Source organism: Acipenser ruthenus, chromosome 2 (genome assembly GCF_902713425.1).
Source record: "Acipenser ruthenus chromosome 2, fAciRut3.2 maternal haplotype, whole genome shotgun sequence".
Classification (NCBI taxonomy): Eukaryota; Metazoa; Chordata; class Actinopteri; order Acipenseriformes; family Acipenseridae; genus Acipenser; species Acipenser ruthenus.
The window spans coordinates 50552065-50571235 of record NC_081190.1 but is presented as its reverse complement, the minus strand read 5'-3'; the positions used below and the strand labels follow the sequence as shown (position 1 = coordinate 50571235).

Here is a 19171-nt window from a genome sequence, read left to right as displayed (position 1 = left end):
ACATTCCTTTTTTTGCCTCCAACTGCAAGGCCTCCGGCGATCCTCCAGCCACTTCCGCAGAGGCACCAGATCTTGTCCAAGGCAGTCTCAATCCCATGACTGGTCACTCGGTTTCCCATTAAGGCGACACCATGTTGCATCAAGTGTCACTTTTCGGGATGAAGCTTTTAGCCGCTGCAGCATCTGTCGTAGATTGTGGACTGCTCCGTCAAAGGTGGGGACTTGAGATACACAAGGCAGTGTTGCGGGGTAATTCTGTCCAACACCTTCCCCATAAGGCACTCTAATGTGGCAGGTGCATACAGTCCGAAGGGCATAACTTTGAACTGCCACAGCCCCCGCCCCATTGAGAAAGCTGGGTTGGGCCTCTGCAGCAAGCTCCACCTGCCAGTAGCCACTGTACAAAGCTTACCAGAAATCATACCAAGTCGTCCAAAATGTTCATAAACCCAAAACAAAGTTAACAAAATATTAACTGTAGTGAAATATTCATAGGATAAACTTCAAGGATGACTCTCCAATCAAAATGCATTTCACTGAAGCCCCAAGCCAATATAGATAACCAAAAATGTCAGTGATTTTGGATCGAAATAGAGGATGGTATTTTTGTGCATAATAAAAGGTATCTCTGATGGCAAACTTCTTCACATTGATTCAAGTAAATAATCTGAGCTAGATGAGCCTTACAATTTTGTATAAAATCAAAACAATACAAAGTATTTATAAAATAATTTCTGATCCTAATCCCTGAGGGTTGTGACTACCACTGGTAATTTTACAGTTGTTAGGTAGGAGATCACACTAAATTACACTTTCGAGGACATTTCTAAAGAAAAATGTATTTGAGTACATTTTAAAACTATTTTCTTTTTAATTAAAACTATGTAAAAGTATGGTATATTTCATCATATAATGAAAACGTTATTCTCTTAATAATCTTCACTCTGCTGTTTAGAAAGGTATAATATGTAGGGACCTACCTAAATCGCGATTTTGCGGATTTCGCGGAAATCATGAAATTGAGGGATCACCGCGAAATTCACCTCTTAGGGGACAATGCATACAAACAAGTACGGAGAGGAAAAAAAAAGAAACCGCGTTTAAATGAACTACTGCACAACGCAAGCGACGCAAACTACGTATCTTCCTTGTTTAGATAGCCTGTTTTTATTCCTTCGCCGTCCCGTGTGCATTGCACTTAAGCAAAAAACAAACAAACAAAAAACGTCCACAAATAACATTTACACAAAAAATTCTCCAAAGCAGTTAGCGTTCTTGTTTACTATTCAAATGACAAAGTTTTAATCAGCCTATCAGTGCGTCTTTACTGCTTTTATGTGATCTGTGTACTGTGCAGTAGGGGGTGGGACAAGGTTGCTGCATTGTTTTGATTTAGGTTGCTTAAATCTAGTTTTCAGCATTGGAGGGAAATAGTAGAAATGGACGACAAAAAAGCAAAGTATATTTCGGATGATGATCGTTTCAAGATATTTCCCAGAGAAACTGTACATGCAGGCTGAGGTAATTGTTTTCCATATCTTAATGTGTATTTGGAGAAAATACGATCGATCGCTATTAAGCTTCAGAATCACACATTAAAGAAAAGGCTACCACAGAGGCTGCTGAACTGAATGTAAAATAAACAGCTTTCAGAAACCAAACTGGAAAGTCAGCCCAGACAAAAAGTATTCCTGTCTGCAAGTTAAATCAGTACTAAAACGATCCAGCACAGCCACCTCGCTTCAACCTGCTTAGTTGTAATTTTCGACCCGAATAGCCACGTCTTCTTTGTTTTGACTCGGTACTAATAAAATAAATTATTGGGTGGGACAAATAACATGACAACGAACGTGCTGCATACATTGACTTTATTAAAGTATGCCAGATACCCGCCCTTGTGTAACCGAGTTTTTGGGCTGTTTCTAATCGATTTCCACATCTGTATAACTTGGCAAAGCTTTGCCTTAACTTCCAACCAATTCAGTGGATGCAGAGCGTGCAGTCTCAATGTATGGGCAAGTCAACTGCAGGGGGATGCTGCATGCATGCCTTTAACAAATGACAGCACTCTGTTTTAGTAAAGAAGCAAGTACCGCTATTTTTAGGCTTTTATAGTGCTCTGAAATACTGTCTACTTAGGTTTATTTAATGTTTAAACAGGTCCGTGAAATGTCCGCGAAATCCTAATTTTATTCCGCAACATACCCGTGAAAAATACATATATTTACCGCGATTTAAGTAGACCCCTAATGATATGGTATAGTTTTGGTGAATATTTGTCCTGATACAACAAGCCGAAAGACAAGTTATGTCAGTCAGACCTCAAACAGATAGAATTTTCACCGTAGCGTACGTATTGATGAAATGTACAGAAATGTTTATGTACCTGAAATTTGCTGTGTTTCCTGAGTAAGATTGTCAACCATCCATAAATTTTAGGGACAGTACGAAAAGAGTCACATTTTATTATTATTATTATTATTATTATTATTATTATTATTATTATTATTATTATTTCTTTTTAAGCAGACGCCCTTATCCAGGGTGACTTACAATTGTTACAAGATATCACATTATACATATTATACATTATTTCACATTATACAGATATCACATTATTTTTTTTACATACAATTACCCATTTATACAGTTGGGTTATTACTGGAGCAATCTAGGTAAAGTACCTTGCTCAAGGGTACAGCAGCAGTGTCCCCCACCTGGGATTGAACCCACGACCCTCCGGTCAAGAGTCCAGAGCCCTAACCACTACTCCACACTGCTGCCTATAAACCCAAAAATAACACTATAAAAATAACACTATAAATCCAAAAATAACAAAAAATGTCAGTGATTTTGGATCGAAATAAAGGATGGTATTTTTGTACTGCTTTGCGGCTTTCCCAATCAGCTCAAATGACATACACCTACACCTTATGTGATGGCAGTGAAAAGTAACAAAAGAAGAATGACAATTAACAATACTGTGCTGAAATTAGTATACGCGTTCTTCAACCAAGTAAGTAGCCAAAGCACAGCGAGAAATCGTCCAGCTTGCAATGCCTTTCCCACAGATTGTTCTTGGAAATTTGCTGGATAGCCTAGAAATGAAATGTATGCAGTACCAAGTGACTGACTTGACGGATCTGGCAGCTGATGAATACTGGCACAAAATTGCACCTTTGTCTATACCTAGCATAGACGAGAGCAACATTTTCCTAAGTTTGCCATGAATATGTTGGCTTTGTCACACAGTACAGAAGTACAAAAAAATTGGATGGAATTATGACTACAAAAAACAGCACAAGCTTCCAACCCACGAAGCAAATGATCCAGTCTGCAAATGTGTCCATGAATGACCACACAAAGTAAATAAGACCTAAAGAAATGTAAATACTAGGACTGTCAATTAATCGCAGTTAACTTCTGTGAGTAATGCGTTAATTTTTGGGGAGATTAATTATTTTTACGCGTATTACTCACACTTGAGCCTTTTGGCACACCGTACTTCAATCCCGGCCGCGGCAACATTGAACTGAGTGTCTGAGTGCATATATTGTTTAAATAGAACCGCGTAATGGAGCAAAGCACTAAAAATGAATGGGAGGGTTTTTTTTGATGTATTTGACATTGTGACGGAAAGATGCTTACTTGTCTGCTGTTAATGTGAGTTCCAGTAATCACACACAGTATCACACATGAATACATCTAGTCTGCTGCATGCTGAACATGCCTTCACTTCTCATAATACACTCACAGCTCTTCTGCGACAGACAACGACAATACAATAACAAATTAAACCCACCAGTTTCGACAGAAATTCAGGATCGCTGCAAGCCCATGAATCAAGCTAAATATGATAATATAAGACTTTTTGTTTTTGTTTTTTAAAGAGTTGTAGTAGGCTGCGTTGCAGCTTTTTTATTTTTGCGCATAGTATGTAAAGCCTACCAAACTTTCTTGTTAGTTTGCAGTTTTTGGATATGTTCTCTTCACAATGAACAGTTCATTTAGTAGAAGTGCATACTATAGCTACATATCTATAATTTTATTTTAAAAAGTATATATATATATATATATATATATATATATATATATATTTATTTCAGTCCACAATTATATTTAAAAATAGATATCCTATTTATTGTGTTTTCTGATCTCTGTGTGCTGCTGATCAAGCTTGAACCGCACATTTTATTGTGTTGGTTGTATTTGTAATTTCTAAATTATTGCCCCTAGTAAATTTTGTCAATGGGTACCTTTCCTGGTTAAATAAACGAGACACCACGTGGTACCCCGGGGTACCGTGGCACCCTGGTCACTCTCGTTCATATTACGTCATTAGAATATTCCTGGTTCCCGCTAAACAAAAAGGGCTACATGTGCAGGTGGACACTTGCAGTTAAAACATAAATGAAATGGGGCTCCCGAGTGGCGCATCCAGTAAAGGCGCTCCTCGCAGGATGTGCCCTATAGCCTGGAGATCGCAGGTTCGAATCCAGGCTATGTCACAGCTGACCGTGACCGAGAGTTCCTAGGGGGCGGCGCACAATTGGCTGAGCGCTGCCCGGGTAGGGAGGGCTTAGGTTGGCAGGGGAATCCACGGCTCACCGCGCATCAGCGACCCCTGTGGCCGATAGGGCGCCTGTGGCTCTGCAGCGGAGCCGCCAGATCTGTGTTGTCCTCCGGCACTATAGGTCTGGTGGCATTGCTGTGGATCTGCAGTGTGAAAAATGACGGCTTGGAAGGAGCACGTTTCGGAGGACGCGTGTTCCAGCCTCCGTTTCCCGAGTCGGCGGGGGGGTTGCGAGCGGTGAGCCGGGGATACAGATAATAATTGAGCATGCTAAATTGGGGTGAAAACCGGGGTAAAAATATTTGGCGACGACTACATTTATTAAAAAAAAAAAAAAAAAAAACATAAATGAAATACTACGCACCAGACACGTCAACAAAAACTAGAAAAAGCCCTGCAGGGACTCAGCAACTCAGCACCTTCTCATTGAAAACAGGGTGTACGAAGACCTAAAAAAAAAACTGCCGCAAGCCCAAACAAGCCTGCATTCTGCAGTTCATTCTTGGTAAAGCAAAAACACATGATAACTGAGGTAGTTTGTAAATCGTTTCCAGTGATTAAAACTTGAAAAGGCTAATGCAAGTGTTTGATTTGTATTTTTTTTGTCTAGTTACAATTGCCTGCTTGTTCTCTTGAGTTTGTTTCAACAAGTTATTTACAGTTTTCAAAACGTTTACGTGAACACATCTTTTTTTGTACGTACATAACTATAACTGTGTACTAATTATTTACATGCAGCACACAACATTACAGGCAATGTGACAATCAAAAAACTTACATCCTGTCAATATATTTTTTAAATGGTTCTACTTTAGGTATCTGGGCCAATGCCAAAAAAAAATAATTTGACAAAGATGGCGAATTTGCACGGGGTACACCGGGATAACGTGTTCAGTCTCAAATACATAAATACATTTAAAACTATTTTATTTACAGTTAAGGATAATAATAATAATAATAATAATAATAATAATAATAATAATAATAATAATAATAATAATAATAATAGCATCAGTAATAAAACAAATTTATATTAGATGGATGTATGTGGCAGTGTTGGTTGCAGTGCGCAGGTGTAGAGGTGATAAACAGTCTGATGACAACAGTAAACAATAAATGGAGGACTGGAAGTACCCAACGATGTATACTGCTCAGCTAAATAAACACGGGGCTCAGTCCCGAAATAATAAGCACAGTATTTAAACACACACAATACACAAACACGAGTCCAAGTCCAGGTTGAGTGCTATTAGTGCTAGTGGTGCAAATACAATTTATCTGTGAACAATAGTGCTGGTTATCCGGACAGCTCCGGATTGTGTTAGCCGTCTAACAAATAACGAATACAACAGTTAGACGAAACAAACAAACAAAACACTCACGGTTACGTTTCACTTGTCCTTTAGCGGTTTTTAACCATAATAAAGGAACACCTTGCTACGTCCCCTTATATACCATCAGTCACGCCCTCTTGGTTAACGAGTGCAACCATTTCTCCTCCAATCCAAGGTTGCCACATCGCTACCCTTCTGAGGCAATGACTTAGTGTACCATAGCTCCGCCCCCATTCTAGTTGGCCAACTTCCACCTAACCCTGGGAATTAATTGTCAGGCCATCCAGTCCATGCACTCTGGTCCCTTTACACAGCGCCCTCACAGGTCAGGAGGGAGATTTATCATCAAGAATCATTCTATCTCTGTCACAATGTAGTAATTGTATCAATTTAATATGTGATTAAAACTGAGATTAACTAAGATTAACTTTTTTAATGGCAAGATTAATTGTGATTATTTTTTTTAATTGCTTGACAGCCCTAGTAAATACATAAAAATAGCCTATATTCTAATGTATTTTATTGTTTCTCAGGATCTCTGTCTGTATCTGTTAATCCATGGCAGTCCCTCCACTTGTTATGTGTGCAGGATAGAGGCTATTTCTCCACGCTTCTATCTCAGCTCCTTGCTTAATAGGTTGTGGTTGTCATTTTATTAAGGCACATGCTATGGTATGCTAATGAGTTCCATAGCACACCTTAATAAGGGGCATTCACCTTAGAAAATACAGTACATCCTCACTATAACTGACCTGTTGGGGTCCAATCCTTTTTTTCACTATATCGAGGGGTTTGTTATAGCGAAAGGACAATCAAAATGCATGATAAACTGCTGGAGTAAGTTAATGAGAAGAGATTGTGAATAAAAGTAGAATTATATGTACCTGTTCATCTCATTCTGCCTTTGCTTTATCCTATTTGTTAAAGAATTAAAACGCAGTACAAAAAAACAGAATTGAAGCTGAAGTTTTATTATTTTAAAATCAATCTGACATGAATCGTTTCAAATCTTAATCCGACATGCAAGAATCCCAAACTGAGTTTTTATTCAACCCAACCTGAAAAGTTCGACATGAAAAGTTCCTCAAGTTTTTGTTGTTGTTGTTGTTGTCTTTAATCAGTTCTGCTTTGCTGCATGGTTGCTGAACAAGCCAAAAAAACACGTCACGACAGAGATATGCCATCAGTATAGTTTCCAGCTTTGTTGCAACAGAAAATTATTTTTGTTTCGTTTTCACAGCGCACACTTTTTATTGAGACAAAAGAGTTGACTTCACTGTGTGTGTTTATATTATCTTTTTTTATTTTTTATTTGGGGTCCAGGGTCCAGGTTCGCTACAGCCGAAAGTTTGTCATAATGAAGGGCGTTATAGCGAGGGTACACTGCACCACCTTACGTGTAGAAATAAGGTGCACGTTAAGGGATTGTGTTAACGCGTACCTTATTTCTACTTTGAACAAGGTTTAGTGAATGAGGCTCATAGACTTTACATGCAGTCTTAAAATAGGACATTGTCATACTTGTGTCATGAAATCCTGACATAGCACGCTCTTCTTGTATGACAATGGAAGTGTGTGACAAAATGTAGCTACATTAAGAAAGTCTGGGACAGAGTTGTATTTCGTGATTTCGTAATATTAAAGGAGATTTAAAAATTAAAAGCAAACAATAATTAATCCATTCTCTAATACATTTAGAAAAATTCTTATCATTTAATACATAGGTGCTACATTTCCAGGAGTGTGCTTTTTTTTTTTATTATAGACTGTGTTTAGTGTCATAACTAATGTAATAGGTAAAGATTTGGATATGAGAAAATATTCAATTCTTGAGTATGACTGGTGAGGACAAGAATAAAAAGCTAATTCCCTTGCAGATGGGTTAAAAGTTATTTAACAATCTGTGAGACCAATCTCCCCTGCTATGAAAACCGGTGCTGCCCCCAAGTTATACACAGTAATCCATCACATATCCACCCTGATCAATCTCTTCATCTAAGTTAGTTTATTATTGAACAGAGAAGATTAGTTCAGAGATTGTAGATCCTAACAAAGTTTTCGTACACTGTGTTGTATGTGCTCTGTGCGCAACCATTGCTGGTAGTGTCACATGAGCTGTTCGGTGTGTTGATATGTAAATAAATCCTGTTCGTCTGCGGGTCGTATCAACTTCAACCTCCATCTCGATCTCCTGTCTGTCACTCAGCAGCGAATGCATGCACCCACATGGCAGATGGCTACTCTGTCACATGCATTAATACCCTATATCTTTCGAAACAAGGGATTTAGGGGAGCTCCCTTATAAAAGCTGAAATTGTTACAGTTGTGTATAATGATATGATATCCGCCCTTACTCTGGTCTGACCATAGTCGAATATGCGGCGGATTACTGTATTTATTTTATAAAGGTTTGCAAAAAATGAATTATTATTTATGTTGGGTGCATAAATTTTAGCTAAAATTATAGTTCTGTTATCAGTAACAATTTTATTGCTATAAATCACCCCTCTTTATCTTTGACAGAATAATGTATATGTTAATATTTTATTAATAAGGATAGCAACTCCCCTAGATTCAGAATTGTAGCAGGATGCAAAGACATGCCCCACCCATCTGCATTTACGTTTGAGAGATTCCTCCTCAGTCAAATGAGTCTCTTGCAGGAAGGTAATGTCACATTTTTTTTTTTTACTGGGCTATGAATACTGTTAACATTCCAATACATTGCTTTTAACATTGTTTCTACTGCTGTAATATCAAAAAAATATTTTAGTACCATATCGCCAATTGCATATAGTTGGGTGGGTGAACAGAACGTGATCAGTTTCATCCTCTATGAGAAGGACAGTGTGTGCATATCGTCAATGCAGCAGTTTTGAAATCGATGTAAGACCATCCCAGTACTTTTTGTCTGTTACACGTCTGTACTAAAATATTTAAGTATGTTTGTGTGGTTATATGTTTAACAGAGCTCTAAAGTTGCTACAAATTGTAAAAGACAACTGAACCCGTTATATGAGTAGTATAATAATTTCTCAAAATATAATATCAATCACAAAATATCGTTCTTGTTATGGTACTGTTCACCTAGATTTCATTTCGTAACAAAAAAATCTCATTTTTCGAAGTGTTTTTTATTATTTACAGTTTGTGTTTAGACAAGCGTCACAGTCAATATTGTGAAAGCCGCAGCGCCATGTCTGTGTCACATTTTCAGTTGCGGTCTCCCTATTTCGACCTGGCCACAGGAAGACATACTACACTGAATTATTAAGATAGCAGGTGTGGTTTCAGAGTTATAGGGGTGGGAATAAGTGATGCACTTTCACATTTGCGCTTTTCACTGGCCTGTCTTAGCAGCGGATGTTGTTGTTCTACCTCTGCAACTCATTTGTGCTACTGTGCCTTTGTAACCTCCAGTAAATATTAGTAAAAATTATATAGCATAGTATTGACTTATTAAGAGACATATTCATTTACTTTAGCATAAGCATTTAATTAACACATTTTGATATGTTGTAAACAAAATATTACCCTTTTAAAATGACTCCTAAGCATTTTAACCAAGTTAGCGATTTGGTTGAGGGAGAGGAAGGCAAGAGAGTAGACAGCATCTAACAAGACAGGGAGAATATATCATACATATACTCTTCTTTTTTTACCTCAGAATCTAATATGTTGGATTTTCATGGTGACATGTTATTTTTTATTTTATTTTATAATCATCTAATAGATAGATCTAAGATATGTATTTTATTGTAGTTTTTGATATTATCTCAAGACAATATTTTGATATTGTCTCAAGACAATATTTTAGGACGCACATTAAATACATACGAATCGGTTCACTTTACCCGAAGTCAATCTGAAGAAGATCCGCTTTTGTACTTTTGAAATGTAAATAAATCGGATAATCGGATAATCGGATAATTGTATTTAAAAGAATAGGTCCCCAGAAGATGCCAAATGTAAAAAACAAATAAAAAAAAACTTTGATTTGGGGCTTGCATGACAAGTTTAGCATGCATTAAATAGTCCCACCCTCATTTGTATATACAGTACTTATTAAAAAATAGCTAAACCAATAATAAACTAGAAGTTGCAAGCAACTTTACAGCTTCCGAGGAGTTACTGTGAAATTTAAGCATTTTGATTGGTTGCCATTCACTCAGTTGTAGACATCACTTTCTATAGGCCTTTTTATGCATTCCTATCTGTGTTCTATAGTAACCATGACTGTATCTGCACTATGTAATTTTACATTTTACCTTAAGGAGAGGTCAAAGGTCAAGGTCAATATCAAGGTATTTTTTTAATAGACCATACATTAATTCCCATAGGCCTCCACTACTCTGTGAAGTTCCAAGTGTTTTTGTTCAATGGTGTTCATTTTATGCGCAATATATGCAACTAGAGCAATAATGAAATTTGATTGGCCCACGGCAACCATGTTTGTTAATGTAACAACTTAATTTGGGCAAACTTTAAAGAAAACCATACTTGGATCATGTATGCCAAGTGTTGCTTCGATCAGATTAGCAGTTTTGGAGAAGAAGACATTTGTGTGTTAATTAGGTTATCCAACATGCCCGCCATACCACTGAACCAATCAGCTTAATTTCGAGCACCGTGTATCTTGGACAATCCCTAACCATGTATACCAAGTTTCAGAACTCTGCGATAAGTGGTTTCCGACAAGAAGATGTTTGTAAATTGTCCAAATTTGTCGTAAAATCCAATATGGCTGCCAAGCAATGTGATGAATCATGTTCATTCAGCTGTGGACATTACTTCCCATTGACGTCTACAACTTTGTGAAATTTCAAGAGTTTTCGTGCAACAGTTTTCATTGTATGCAACTTCTAAGGTTTTGTTGGCAGAAAGAAAAATAATAATAATAATCTTAACAACAACAATAGGCTTCCCAGCCATGGGCTCGGAAGCCTGATAAAGTAGGAGGTAATATAGCAATGAGGGAATAAAATACAGTCCTCCCCTGTTTATGACTTGCAATAAAAAAGTTGAAACATTGAAGACAGTGAATTAGTGAAGGGCACTTGTACAGAAAAATATAGGAAATATACTCTCAACCTGGACTAACAGTAGGGTGGGCGAATCAGGCGATTCTGTCTATGGAGAGTTCTACTCAGAGACTGTGCTGCTCATGAATTTTGCCGTTTTCAACTCATCATATAATTGAATACTAATTAGTGGAGCATAATCTTAAATGCCTTGGTAAACATAAATAATAATCACAATACTCTGACAATTTTTGTTTTATTCCCCTTTAAAAACGACCATTTCAGAAAATATCATCTCCAGCATTTTTAAACTGTTAAAATTGAATAATAATATTAAATTTAAAGTTAAAAATACAAATTTAAGTATAGTATAGTAATTGAAGAAGGCATGTTATGTGCCGTTTATTTTATTTTTTGCTTGTAGTATCTTCTTGATTGATTTCAGTTTCTTGGTTGATTGTTCAGTGTTCAATTTTACATTTCTTCCTCTTTATTTAATTATTCCTTTTCATTTATTAACTTTCATTGATGTTCCTAACGTTTATATTGTACTTTATAACTGCTTTGGCAATACCACAAATGTTGTCATGCCAATAAAACAACCCATGAAAACAAAAACACTGCTTGTATTTATAATTTCTCTTCATTTTTGGATACTGAAACAATGTTGTAAGTTTGAAAGACACCACAAGCAAGAATTATTCTCCCCATTAAAGACAAAGTGCACTGTAAAAATGACAAGTTTAAAACTAAATTTTGGTGTTTCTGTCCCCAAGAATTACATACTCCTGACATTCGCCTCTTGATGTTCTTTTAAGATTACCCCTTGCTGTTACCTACTTAGAGAAGTCTTACATTTAAGATTTATTTCTCACTGATGCCTGTCTACTGTCACAGTAAAAAAAAAAAAATTATATATACTGTATATATATAGCGTTACTCACAAGGCTTGATTGTAGGCCAGTTGACCCACTCTATTCTGATGTCATCGTATTGGATTCCTGCATAGGCGAAAATGTAACGGGCAAGCTCAGCTCTCCCCCTCATATTAAAATATGAAAGCTTGTAGGTAGACATATTTTTCCTCAATGAAAACTGTCAAAGAAAAGAAGGTAGCATAGTTAAAATATGCATTTACTGTTTTTAAACAAAGACACTGTTATATTAGGAAAATGGTGTAGTGGTCCTGGGGTTGCCAGCTAATCAAGACTGATTTTAGGTTAAGGACCTAGTAATGCATTATGGAAATAAGCAGTTAAGCACTTACCTTGGTCTACAAAGTTGAAGCATGTTCACACAATACAATGTAAAGAAGCTTACATTGCCAATATCTATGCGATATCTAATTGAGTTTGAAAGAATTACTTTCTTTTCCGGTACTGTCAATCCAGCACATTTCACAGACACTAAATGTTTTTATTTTTTTAAAGGTTAAACCCCTGTTAAAGGGCTTTTAATGTACTGGTCCATTTAATGTATCAGGCAAACATAATATATTTACATTAGAAACTGTCATATCAGATTCTGTAAGATATGTTAGCCTGTTTCAACCAATAGACCTCTGGCCTGTGTCATTTACACGTGCTGCTACCAAACTGAACTGAATGGTACAGATGGAAACTGATCAGTACACATTTTACTATGGGTCTAAATCAGTAAATTCAGCTCTTAGCAGGACAAATGATTCAGTTGCAGAAAAAAGTGTGTTTGGGAATTTCACTTTTTACATGCTATCACCTCACATAAAACAAACTCCCCAGTTTAACCATCTTCAGTAAAAGAAAACAAGAAAGCAATGGATTCAAATAATTATTACCGTTAAAAAGCCGGAACAAGATTTTTTTGCAGACCTCCAAGCCCGTTTTATGTTTGTGTGCGTGGGTTTTTATTGTAGTTGTTGTTGTTGTTTCTGTCTCGGGTTAACACGCACGGTGCCAAAAAATAACTGTTGGATTACTTTGGCATAGACTACAAAAGCACGGTAAGAACTGTTTTAGGAATGTTGTTTTGTAAATTACTGAGGACAAAAAAAGTCAAGTTTGTACCCCAAAAAGTATTAAATGAGCATAACTGGGAATCCATTGCCAGTGGCTTTATTATTGTTGTGATCTACCGACAGCACCAGGCTTGAGCGACCACATGAAGAACGAAAACATGAAAAAGAAAAAAAACTGTTGGTTCCAGAAATTTGGCGAAGCTGCTTTAGGGGGTGGGACCAGTGACAGCAGGAGATAAAACCGACCAGAGCAGAATAACGGACAGACCAGGGGCAGCGGCAACAAAACATCCATTTAATCACCAGTCTCTTTTTTTTAGTGTGTCCAATTATAATTTTCTCCCAATTTAGGATGCCCAATCGCTTTTCCCCTCACCGCAGCAATTCCCCACATGGCTCAGGAGACCAGAAGGTTCAGTAGCCATCCTCTGATCCCACTACCCAGCCAGCTTCCTTTTTCACCCAGGAACTCGAGAGCGGATGTCAGCGAGTGACTGACCTCTGGAAGACAAAGGCCAGCCCTGCAGGTGTCTGCTCTGAACTCACTGGGCACCTGGCCAACAGGGTTGGCTATAGAGCAGGTTTTACCTGCCTAACCCAAGGGAGCGCCTGAGCCAATGCGATGCTCCCTTTGGAGTCCCCAGTGAAGACCAGCCTACTTCGCTCAACCAGGATGCGAACCTGCACTGTATGACTCACCCTGCGCCACGTCTCTGTGCCTCTACCAGGTGAGCCATTTGGGGACCCCCAAAGTCTCTTTTAACCCCTTAGCGGTCCATTTATTCAGCACGTCTCAGGCACATCAGGTCCAATTTATTTTCACACACGCAGTTTATTTTAGATGCGCTGTTTAATTTTTATTTCACAGTAAAACAGGTTTAAAAGGCACTGCATATCAACAGGACACTCAGTACTGCATCTCCAACCCCGCCCCACCCTTTGTTCGCTGAATTTTTCACATACCTCTTCATAGTCGTGCATACTGATAAATCATCTCCTGATCACTCGTTTTATCACCATACTCCTCAATAATGCTATCCAAGTCATTATTTTATTACTACAACATCTCAAAAAGCTCTGCAAATGTCTGTGATATTCTTTGAGCGCTGGATGCGGAAGCAGCTATTTTGTTTGTTTATGGCCGTGTTATCTCTGTGGTGCCAGGGCTATGTGTATTGCTCAGATCCACCACTTTTTTTTCGGATTCTCTTGGCTCCTATCGGTCTCACTCGGCCATTGAATGGTTTTCTCAGCTTTTTCCGGAGAAAAAACGACTAGAGACCTGTGCTTTACGTCTTTTTGATGATGTCGGACAGCGATCAGAATGGCGAGTTTTGAATTAATGTGAATACTTTTGCTTTTTTCACTACTTTAATCATTGGTGTCTGATTCAGACTCACTCAATATCTCATGTACACTTTGGTTTCCCAAAAGGTCAACAGTCATGTTTATTGCGATAAATTACAATATGCCTGTCTTTTTTTCCACAATTCTAGTGGTGTATGTATATCTACCAGTGATTTGCTGCTTTTTGAAAAGAAGTGTTGACCCATGGTGCTATGCTGTAATATCAACACTCCCATGTGACCTGTTTTGACCAATCAGGATAGAGTATTTAAAATACCCATTTTATAAGTAAGCAATAAGACACGACAGGGTGTGTGATATACTCTAATATCCACACGATATAAGAGTATATCCACACCCTGAAGTGCCTTATTGCGCTTATAAAATGGGTCAACTAACTAAATTAAAACATTTTAAAAAATAAATAAAACGTAAAAACATGTTTTAATTAACAAAAAAGTAATTTTTATTAAATATCCTTTCGCCGCTGACCTAAAAAATAGTCCCTTAAATCTGAAAAAAACAATAAAACCAAAAATGTATTAATTAAAAAAATAATAATTATTTAATAAACATTGAACTGACTAAAAACAAGAAGCACTATTCATAGATATTAAATTGAACACTGCCATTGAAATTGCAGCTTTGAAGATTTACAGGCCCTTTTTTTAGATGTTCACTCGAACAGTAGGTGGAGCTGCAGCAAGCGATTTCAAGCAACATCATGCAGACCATCTTTGCCACGTCTGGCCATATTTAGTTGCATCAAAACAAACCTTTCTCACAAGACCTGCGGCAGTGTCAGGTGACATTGTTGGGGAAGATTTTTTTTTTTTTTTTAATTGTCCTTTGTGATCTGGGAGTAGTGACAGGAGATATCCATGTCAGATTTGCGGTACCGTTTCACAGTGGCAACAAAGATGTTGTTTGCATTTTGAAATACTTGGACAGTGGCATAAACAGGACAGCCAATGCCCAGGCAGTGGACTGTGTATTTTTTTTTCCTTTTGTTTTTCTATGTCCAGAAGCTGTGCCTCGGTAGATGCCTGGCAGTATTACTTTTTTTCACCACTTCAATAAGTCTTGGTCTTGGTGATTCAGACTCATTCAAAATCTCATCGAGTTTGATTTCCCAAAAGGTCAAAATTGGTATACCTTGTCAGTCATCGTTATTGCGAATTTAAATATGGCTACCGTTTTTTTTTTACAAAATTATATATGAAATGTGGTTTATTAATATACATTTAAATATGGCTACCGTTTTTAATTTTTTTCAAAATTCTAATGGCGTATGGATATCTACACGTGATTTGCCCATTTTTGAATAAAAGTTTCAACCCATGGGAATATGCTGTAATATTCACACTCCCATGTGAAAGGTACTACCAAATTAGCATGACAAATTAAAATGTTTCCATGGAAACGCCACCATCGTTAATTTAAAAAGCCACACCGTTAACATCTGCAATGTAGTATAACGACTCCCTCTGATAGTATATTTTTACATTGCCGATGGACCCCTGGAGCGAATTGAATCAGATCTGATCAATTTCTGATTTAAATGATTATTGAATACTGATCTAAACTGACAGAATATACTAATTAGTTTAATGTATATTATGGTAAATGTTGTTTTAGAAATACTAAGCATTTTCATATAACCACGTTCTTATTTTGTTTAAACCAGCAGAAAATTGAAAAAATATAAACACATTTTTTAAATTAAAACATGATGGTGTATAAAAAGCAGGGGAAAAGCACAGATATTTTAAAAGAAAACATTTATATAAGTAACATTTATGGAAGTTCATAAGCTAAATATAATAATATGGCGACTGTAAAGAAATGCATGTAAATGCAAGTAAAAGAAAAATGATAGCTTACATTTTAACTTCAGAGTTTTCTTGCTGTAGTACACGTCCAGTCTGTGAAAAGTGATAGCTCTGCTTTGGCAACAGTGTTCTGATAATGTGGTAAAGGGACCTCCTACATGATTATCTTAAATTATTAATAGGATAACGCTCACGCATGTATTTGCATAACCAGTAGGCTAGAATTAGACCACATTCTTGTCTCAAACAAATTCATAAGGTACAGTGCATAAATTATAGTTCAGGTGATAATCACTTCTTTGTGAATCGTCTAACAACACAGCTTGTGATACAAATAAATATATATATCTTTGGAAATTAGTACAAGAACCATTCATTTAATTTCATTTTTATTTCAAACAAAATGGCCAAAATGGTTTAATAGACAATTTAAAAAAAATATTCAGCGAAAAAAGGCACTTTACAGAGCGTTTAAAAAGGACCAAAAACAAAGTACACAGAAAGAGTACTTGGAACTGCAAACACAAGTCAAAAAGGAAGTTAGAAAGGCCAAGAGAGAGATAGAAATCAATATTGCTAAGGGGGCTAAAACCAATTCCAAAATGTTTTTCCAATATTATAACAGCAAGAAAACATTCAAAGAGGAGGTTAAATGTCTAAGAGACACAAATGGCAAAATCATAGATGAAGAAAAAAATAGCAAATATAGTGCCTTGCAAAAGTATTCAGACCCCTGACCAATTCTCTCATATTACTGAATTACAAATGGTACATTGAAATTTCGTTCTGTTTGATATTTTATTTTAAAACACTGAAACTCAAAATCAATTATTGTAAGGTGACATTGGTTTTATGTTGGGAAATATTTTTAAGAAAAATAAAAAACTGAAATATCTTGCTTGCATACGTATTCAACCCCTGTGCTGTGGAAGCTCCCAGTTTACACCGATGAAAAAAATTGCCCTAACGAGGACACAATTACCTTACCATTGGCCTCCACCTGTGAACCATTAAAGTTGCTGTCACATTTTCTAGATAAAAACCCACTGTTGAAGGATCATTGGTCAGGCTGGGAATCTGAAGGAAAATTTAGACCAAAGAGCATTCTACAGAAGTTAGAGATAAAGTAATACAAATGCATTGATTAGGGAAAGGGTACAAAATAATATCCAAGTGTTTGGATATCCCAGTGAGCACAGTTGGATCAATAATCAGGAAGTGGAATCTGCATCACACCACCCAGGCACTGCCAAGAAAAGGCCGTTCCTCAAAACTCAGCGCTCAAACAGGGAGACGACTTGTGAGAGAAGCCACAGAGAGGCCAACAATCACTTTGAAGGAGCTACAGAGTTCAGTGGCTGGGAGTGGAGTAATGGTGCACCAGTCAACCATATCAAGAGCTCTGCATAACACTGGCCTGTATGGGAGGGTGGCAAGAAGGAAGCCGTTACTCAAAAAGTACCATCTGAAAGCACGTCTGGAGTTTGCCAGAAAGCATGAGAGTGACCCAGCTGTGATGTGGGAAAAGGTTTTGTGGTCAGATGAGACCAAGATAGAGCTTTTTGTCCAAAACTCAAAGCGCTATGTGTGGCGCAAACCTAACACTGCCCATGCCTCAAGACCCTACAGTGAAGTATGGTGGTGGCAGCATCATGCTGTGGGGATGCTTCTCATCAGCAGGGACTGGGCATCTTGTTAAAATTGAAGGAAGAATGGATGGAGCAAAATACAGGGAAATACTGCAAGAGAACCTGCTTCAGTCCGCTAAAAAACTGAAGCTTGGGAGGAAATTCACCTTTCAGCAGGACAATGATCCCAAGCAACATTGGAGTGGCTCAAGAACAAAAAGGTGAATGTCCTACTATGGCCCAGTCAAAGTCCTGGTCTCAATCCCATTGAGAATCTGTGGCACTATTTGAAAATTATGGTCCACGTCGTACAACCAACCTGAACAACCTGGAACAAATCTGCCAAGAAGAATGGGCCAAAATCACTCTGACAATGTGTGCAAAGCTGGTACATACTTACCCCAAAAGACTTAAAGCTGTTATTGCAGTGAAAAGTGGCTCTACCAAATATTAATGTGTGGGGGTTGAATACTTATGCAAGCAAGATATTTCAGTTTTTTATTTTTCTTAAAAATATTTCCCAACATAAAACCAATGTCACCTTACAATAATTGATTTTGAGTTTCAGTGTTTTAAAATAAAATATCAAACAGAAAGAAATTTCAATGTAATTCAGTAATATGAGAGAATTGGTCAGGGGTCTGAATACTTTTGCAAGGCACTGTATATTAAATGATTACTTTTCACAGCTTTTTACAAAGGAGGACACGGACAACATACCCCACATGTCGACCCGTTCCTATCCAATTTTAAATAACTTTAGCATAACAGAGGCAGAAGTGTTAAAGGGACTAGGAGCTCTTAAAATAAACAAATCCCCTGGGCCAGATGAGATCCTCCCAATAGTACTCAAAGAAATGAAAGAAGTTATTTACAAACCGCTAACCAAGATCATGCAACAGTCTCTTGACACAGGGGTTGTACCGACAGACTGGAAAATTGCAAATGTAATACCGATCCACAAAAAGGGAGACAAAACCGAACCAGGTAACTACAGACCAATAAGTCTGACTTCTATTATGTGTAAACTTATGGAAACTATAATAAGATCCAAAATGGAAAATTACCTGTATGGTAACAATATCTTGGGAGACAGTCAGCAATTGTTTTAGGAAAGGGAGATCGTGTCTAACTAACCTGCTTGATTTTTTTTAGGATGCAACATCGACAATGGATAATTGCAAAGCATACAACATAGTTTATTTAGATTAATTCTCAAACTGAATGCAGTAGGGATTCAAGGAAATGCATGCACGTGGATTAGGGAGTGGTTAACATGTAGAAAACAGAAAGTACTAATTAGAGGAGAAACCTCAAAATGGAGCGAGGTAACCAGTGGTGTACCACAGGGAACAGTATTAGGTCATCTGCTATTCCTAATCTACATTAATGATTTAGATTCTGGTATAGTAAGCAAACTTGTTAAATTTGCAGCAAAGG

General features: G+C 37.3%; 1 protein-coding gene across 1 annotated transcript in view; it reads right to left on the bottom strand.

Annotated features, from left to right (window-relative positions):
- LOC117408430 (hematopoietic prostaglandin D synthase-like) overlaps window positions 1-16239 on the bottom strand; it is a 42795-nt gene extending 26556 nt beyond the window's left edge. Inside the window, exons 1-2 of the mRNA XM_034927419.2 lie at window positions 16156-16239; window positions 11873-12023 (exon numbers count right to left, since the gene is read on the bottom strand). Coding sequence (XP_034783310.1) covers window positions 11873-12005 — 133 coding nt within the window. The 5' untranslated portion in view covers window positions 12006-12023; window positions 16156-16239. The remainder of the gene's footprint in view (window positions 1-11872; window positions 12024-16155) is intronic.
- Between the last annotated feature and the right edge of the window lie 2932 nt (window positions 16240-19171).